The sequence below is a fragment of the Limulus polyphemus genome, unplaced genomic scaffold (assembly GCF_000517525.1).
Source record: "Limulus polyphemus unplaced genomic scaffold, Limulus_polyphemus-2.1.2 Scaffold6589, whole genome shotgun sequence".
NCBI classification, from domain to species: Eukaryota; Metazoa; Arthropoda; class Merostomata; order Xiphosura; family Limulidae; genus Limulus; species Limulus polyphemus.
This window is the reverse complement of record NW_013672199.1, coordinates 38775-46255: the sequence shown is the minus strand read 5'-3', so window position 1 is coordinate 46255 and position 7481 is coordinate 38775. Positions and strand designations below refer to the sequence as shown.

The window sequence follows — 7481 nt, the reverse complement described above, 5'->3', positions numbered from 1 at the left end:
AACAAAGACGATGTAAAAAACAAATCAACATCATCATTAAGTTACATCGTCTTTGTTGTAATCTCGAGAACAGCTTAATGATGATGTTGACTTATTTCTGTCCTAGAGTTTACAACAAAGATGATGTAATTTAATGATGATGCTCATTTTTTATGTTTCTTTATTTGATGTTAAACACAAAGCTACATAATGAGCCATCTGTGCTTTGCCCACCGCAAGGATCGAAACCTGATTTTCAGCGTTATAAGTTATTACATTTAAGACCGGGAAAGGGCAGAAAAGTTTGTGTTTGTGTTGTTTTCCTCGGGAAAACTTTACAATCGGTTACGATCGAGGGGAATCAAATTTTGGACTTTAGCTTTGTAAGTCCGTAACCTTATCGTTATCCCCAATGAGTGATTAACATTAAGCAATAATTAAATGTTTATCTTACGTTCTACTGCAGGGTTGAGTTCGCTATATTACAACGAGTTGGAATGTTCACATGAGCAAGTCAAGTGACAACCACAGCCAATATAAAGTCGTAAAGGAACATCACGTATAAAAGCTAGATTTTGAAATTGTTTAGCTTTCGTAAATAATGTGAAAATTGATCGAATTTGGGAAGAATTTGTAATAGTTCTTCCCGATGGAAAATATTCATATAATCAGATCGGCGATTTAGAATTTCCAAGACAGAGATATCCCTTTTACTTAATGGCATTGGAACACAAAGGAATATGAATCAACTTGGGGTACCAGTAGTTCCAAAAAAAGAGACCTGCAACAAGTCATACTATACCCGAGGTAAGCAAAGTGTGGCGTATTGTAATGCGTGAGAATCCAAGAACACAGAGGTCAGTGTCCGTTCATATGTTCCAAATACTTGAGCCCTGAAGATGAGTGCGGGCATTTTATGCTAGCTAAAGGAAAAGTTAAATCAACGATAATTATTAAAAATGAAAGGCCCCCGAGTGGCACAGCGGTATGTCTGTGGACTTACAACACTAGAAACCGGGTTTCGATATCCGTGGTGGGCAGAGCACAGATAGCCCTTGTGTAGCTTTGTGCATAATTAAAAACAAACAAACTAAACATGAAAGTGTGGTTAATACTAATAGTAAAAATTTCATAATTAAAATCTATATCACAGCAATTTTTATTTTTTTGGCAAACTATAATATAAACTATGAAAAGCTGCCCGCCCCCCAGTGGCACATCGGTATGTCTGCTGACTTATAACGTTAGAATCCGGGTTTCGATACCTGTGGTAGGTAGAGCACAGATAGCCCATTGTGTTGCTTTGCGCTTAACTACAAACAAACAAACAATGAAAAACGGAATTTTAAAATGATAAGTAACACAAGTTAGAACAGATGATGACTGTATAGTTTGTTTCTTACCTTTTGATGACGTTGTGGGTCCACGTTTGGTCCAGATCGTACAGACAATGTCTGTGTTGCTCGTTTCCTACCTTTTGATGACTTTATGGGTCCACGTTTGGTCCAGTTCGTACAGACAATGACTGTGTTGCTCGTTTCCTACCTTTTGATGACTTTATGGGTCTACTTTTCTTCCAGATCGTACACACGATGACTGTGTAGCAAAGGGAAATTATCAGAGCGGGCAGAAAGAAAACCGAAACGGAAACCAGAGTGAAATAGAGTTGCCATTCCCAATGTTGGAACTCGATCCAGCACTGTAGCTTGTCGCCCTTCTTGGCTTCGTTATAGAAGAACAGTGCAGGAGTTGAGGCTAAAGCACTCAACCCCCACGCGCTTACAACAAGCACACGAGCCCGTTTCCCTAGGGTTTCAGGAAAGAAAAACAAACTTTCTAATCAATGTTATAACTCATTTTTACTTATTCATTATATTATCTATTGTAGATTAACCAAAACAGGTTTAAACTTCGCGTTTCTGCGTTGAATAACACTTTATTATTAACTTCGTGAATATCTTTCAGTTGTGACTTCGACAGGTGAGCAATCAAGTAACTGGAAGTCTAGTTTTGTGTTTTAAAGGGAGTTGAAACTACATGGGAACAATATAAACAATGACATTTCTAGAGGAACAAAACTCTCCAATAAACAATAATATAATATTCTATAATAGTTTTGACATTGGACTCAAGAGAAAGAAACTAATGATTATTCTTCGTGAACAGAACCTATGGAACACTTACATCCTCCGGAAAATTTCATTGGATGAATGATGGCGTCATAACGATCAATACTCAGCGCCACCAGGACGTAAGTGGAGGAATAAGTAACTAGAAACTAAAGAAGAACAAAAATACAACAAATTAGAGCCATAAACAGTCACTGTTGATAAGTAGAGTTACAATCGAGTAAAAAACTATGTTCCTTAGATAATAATTAAACAAATATAAAACTACATTTCTTATTGATAATTAAACAAATATAAAACTAAAGCTATGTTTCTTACATAATAATTAAACAAATATAAAACTAAACTATGTTTCTTAAATAATAATTAAACAAATATAAAACTAAACTATGTTTCTTAAATAATGATTAAATAAATATAAAACTAAACTACATTTCTTACATAATAATTAAACAAATATAAAACTAAACTACATTTCTTACATGATAGTTAAACAAATATAAAACTAAACTACATTTCTTACATAATAATTAAACAAATATAAAACTACATTTCTTACATAATAATTAAACAAATATAAAACTACATTTCTTACATAATAATTAAACAAATATATAAAACTTGAACTCATATGGTAGCCGAACTAGATATAAAGAAAGTTTTAAGGAAATAATGATTCAAAAGATGTATAATCTAAAAAAAAAGTGACAAACATCTCCATAAAAACCATCCACCGGTGGGACAGCAATAAGTTTACAAACTTACAACCCTAAAATCCGACGCACAATTTAACTCGGTGGAAACAGTAAATAGCCCAATGTGATTTTGTTTTAGAACAAATCGTAAATTCTTAATTCTCTTCTGTCATTTATAATTTTATTTATTAACTTGACTTTTAGAAATATTGGTTTTAAGTTTTTATTTGTATAGTACTAAAATGATTTGTATTTTATGCACCGCCCCCTAGTGGCACAGCGGTATGTCTGCAGACTTACAATGCTAGAAACCGGGTTTCGATACCCGTGATGGGCAGAGCACAGAGAGCCCATTGTGTAGCTTTGTGCATAACTTAAAACAAACAAAACAATTTTATGCACCGTTATTATCCGGTAAAATCAAACAATTCTGTTTGTTTACGTTTACTTACATAAAAGACACGCAGCATCATCTATGAGATTAAACATTTAGTTCAGTATTTGGAATTTTCCAATACTGATCTACACTTTACCCGACACACGAGCTTCATGTCTAAGTCAGAAGACCCCAGTTTTAGCCATAGCCACCCGAAATTTATAGTTGCTGGACAGATGGAAGGTAACCAGTTAGCAGCGCCCACCGTCTCATTCAAATAGCGAGACCGATGGCCAGTTTTCTAAAGCACTCACAGCTGAGAGTGTACAGCGTTTTTACTGGCTCGACACTTGGAACTTCCAGTCCGAAGCCCAGCACGTTAACCAGTGGGTCATGCTCGGCCCTCGTATCAGTAAAACAAAAACCTTCACTGCTAAAATTTGATATTCTTTCTATTGCTGGTTAATTTTTACCGGTCTTAATTTTAGAAAAGTTAAAATGTCTTTGGAAGAAAAATGACATTTTTTCCTAATCTACTAATGTTGGAAGGTTTCATAGTTGTGGAACCTTTCTTTGTAGAGTTTTTTAAAACAACAATCTTGCAAAATCTAGCATCGAGATATTCACGACTTATACCATGCATATATTATTGAAACAATTAAAACTGAAGAACTATGTATTTTGGAATATTAACATAACTTTTAATCTCTTTCCGAAAATATGATTTCAAGAAGGACACCACTCTGTACAATAATTAGAAATAACAATGTTGTTGACCTTTAGATAGTATAATAATTATAAATAATAACATTGTTGAGTTTAGATTGTATAATAATTAGAAATAACAATGTTCTTGACCTTTAGATTGTATAATGATTAGAAATAACAATGTTCTTGACCTTTAGATTGTACAATTATTAGAAATAACAATATTGTTGACATTTAGATTGTATGATAATTATAAATAATAACATTGTTGACTTTAGATTGTATAATAATTATAAATAATAACATTGTTGATATTAGATTGTATAATAATTATAAATAATAACATTGTTGACCTTTAGATTGTATAATAATTAGAAATAACAATATTGTTGACATTTAGATTGTATAATAATTATAAATAACAATATTGTTGACCTTTAGATTGTACAATTATTAGAAATAACAATATTGTTGACATTTAGATTGTATGATAATTATAAATAATAACATTGTTGACTTTAGATTGTATAATAATTATAAATAATAATATTGTTGAATTTTAGATTGTATAATAATTAGAAATAACAATATTGTTGACTTTTAGATAGTATAATAATTATAAATGATAACATTGTTGACCTTTAGATTGTATAATAATTAGAAATAATAACATTGTTGACTTTAGATTGTATAATAATTAGAAATAGCAATATTGTTGAATATCTTGTTTTTTAATTATCGTTCATTGTCGCACTAACAATTCTTTAACTAAAATATTTCTGTTATCTTATATTTTGATGCACAAACTAGAATATGTTTGTTTGTATGTTTTAGTGCACAGCTGTTTTTTTTTGGGGGGGGGGTTACCTGCTGCTGTGCCGACCGCATAGATCGAACCTGTAATCATAACTCCTCAAGCTCACCTTTGTGCCCAACTGGAATATTGACATCATCGTTGATAAAATAATATATCGAAATATTCACATCAATGTAGGTCAAATATACGACCACTGAAATGCATAAATCAAAATATTGATACTATTGTTTGTGGGGAAAAAAAAAAAGACAAAGAAGAAATTGAATAAAGACACCATTGTTAGTGGAAGAGGTGACAAATGAGATGAACAAAATGGTCACCATTATTGGTAAGATAAAGTAACAGCAAGTCCATGAAAACTGATTTATTTTGTTTCTAGTTTCACTTTCTTACATCTTTAAAGTCGCACAAAATTACAAAACTGGAAAAAGTTTCTTTTTTCTTCACAGTGTTCTTCTCTGCTTTTCTTCCTCTCTCTTTCCAGATATTCTATTTAACTGATAGTTGTGGCAGAGACCCCTGCCGTTTTCTTTAAATAGTTCCGGGGCTGTGGAAGCAGTAGGAGGGTTTCTAAATATTATTGTATGTCTTGTATATTTTAACAGTTGTAAAGTGATTCTATTTTCGTTTGGGCCCGAAAAACATCGAGCAATGACTTCGAGTTTGAGTATGTATTAGTGATTTTGTGTTTGAGTATGTATTAGTGATTTTGTGTTTGAGAATGTATTAGTGATTTTGTGTTTGAGAATGTATTAGTGATTTGGTGTTTGAGAATGTATTAGTGATTTTGTGTTTGAGAATGTATTAATGATTTTGTGTTCGAGTATGTATTAGTGATTTGGTGTTTGAGAATGTATTAGTGATTTGGTGTTTGAATGTGTATTAGTGATTTTGTGTTTGAGAATGTATTAGTGATTTGGTGTTTGAGAATGTATTAGTGATTTGGTGTTTGAGAATGTTATACCTATGAATATGTAAAGTTATTTGCGATAGTTGATTTGTTTGTTTGACTGTTTCATAATCTTGCACAAAGACTACCTATCCTAACTTTGAACTACTAGACTACAAGGAAGGCATCTAGTCAATAGCACCCTCCGCCGACTACTTAGATAATTCTGACTGACAGAATACTGTTATTTAACCATTATACCTATAGTGCACCCACAGCTCTAAATTGCGAAACGCAGTTTTGCTGTTACAGGGCGCGAACCATGAATCGTAGGGTTCACGTACCGAACATGCTACCGACTAGGTAAAAAAACAACGATATGTCTTAAATTTGTTGGCTATTCTAAAACGTCCAGTAGTTGTGTTATAGTTTTTGTTATGTCCACCCCCACACACCATGACTCAACAGTAAACTCAAAGTGCTAAATGCTAAGATTGAGGGTTCAATCCTTCAGGTTATGATGGCCCAACAAACAAAATGTACTAACGCTACGGTAAAGTTAACCACATGTGGGATCTTACAGGCATGTAGTAACGGTAAATTCTAGGCCACCAATACTTGAAATACAGTGTAGTCTAACATAGTTGAAATACAGTTGTGTCTACTATACTTCAAATACAGTGTAGTCTAACATAGTTGAAATACAGTTGTGTCTACTATACTTCAAATACAGTGTAGTCTAACATAGTTGAAATACAGTTTTGTCTACTGTACTTAACTTACAGTACTATACTGTAAGTTAAGTACAGTAGATTACACTGTACTTGAAGCATAGTAAACCTATTTATTATGCTTAAAGTACAGTGTAATCTACTGTACTTAACTTACAGTATAGGTTTATTATGCTTAAAGTACAGTGTAATCTACTGTACTTAACTTACAGTATAGGTTTATTATGCTTAAAGTACAGTGTAATCTACTGTACTCAAATACAGTTGTTGATGAACGGTTAAGTTCCCAAAACCGATTTAACTCAGTATGTCAAAGAAAACATAGATGGAGCTTCATGTTTCTTTTTAATGTGTGAAAATGCGAGTCTTCTATCTCTGTCCATTAGGCCGACTATTAATGTCGTTGATGTTGTTAATTTAGGTCTCGTGGTCTGTTTGACAAAGATAAGTTTTTTTTAGTTTTTATAATCTGATATTAGCGCTAATGTCAGATGTTCTTACAAAAATCTCTATAAACACAAGTTCTTTGTGGCGAGTATAAGCCAAACAATATACACTTAAGACATTAATAGACGATCCCTTGATAAAATATTTATAGTTGAATAAAAAATGTATTAGTAGTGGGATATAATGATGTTAGGCCTGTGTTATTTATGATTAAAGTTGCATACCTGCAGATATTTGACTATTTTACATCCGATGTTACCAATATGGAACTCTACTGTTGTTCTCCAAACGATGTCCGTCAATACACTGAAGAGGCCCACAGCCAGATCTGGAAAACATAAATATTTATCATATCTCTAACCTATGACGACCAACGTTAAACGACCCACAGCCAGCTCTGGAAAACATAAATATTTATCATATCTCTAACCTATGACGACCAATCTTAAACAATCCAGAGCCAGATCTGGAAAACATAAATATTTATCATATCTCTAACCTATGACGACCAATCTTAAACGACCCACAACCAGATCTGGAAAACATAAATATTTATCATATCTCTAACCTATGACGACCAATCTTAAACGACCCACAGCCAGATCTGGAAAACATAAATATTTATCATATCTCTAACCTATGACGACCAATCTTAAACGACCCACAGCCAGATCTGGAAAACATAAATATTTATCATATCTCTAACCTAT

The 7481-nt window shown here is 32.8% G+C and overlaps 2 protein-coding genes across 2 annotated transcripts in view; both read right to left on the bottom strand.

Moving 5' to 3' along the window:
• Positions 1-892, bottom strand: part of LOC111089549 (cardioacceleratory peptide receptor-like) — a 5141-nt gene extending 4249 nt beyond the window's left edge. Inside the window, exon 1 of the mRNA XM_022402271.1 lies at positions 782-892. Within this exon, the coding sequence (XP_022257979.1) occupies positions 782-892 (111 nt within the window). The remainder of the gene's footprint in view (positions 1-781) is intronic.
• Positions 893-1280: 388 nt separating this feature from the next.
• LOC106473879 (cardioacceleratory peptide receptor-like) overlaps positions 1281-7481 on the bottom strand; it is a 9024-nt gene continuing 2823 nt past the window's right edge. The window contains exons 2-4 of the mRNA XM_013934564.2: positions 6996-7125; positions 2164-2257; positions 1281-1785 (exon numbers count right to left, since the gene is read on the bottom strand). Coding sequence (XP_013790018.1) covers positions 1466-1785; positions 2164-2257; positions 6996-7125 — 544 coding nt within the window. The 3' untranslated portion in view covers positions 1281-1465. The remainder of the gene's footprint in view (positions 1786-2163; positions 2258-6995; positions 7126-7481) is intronic.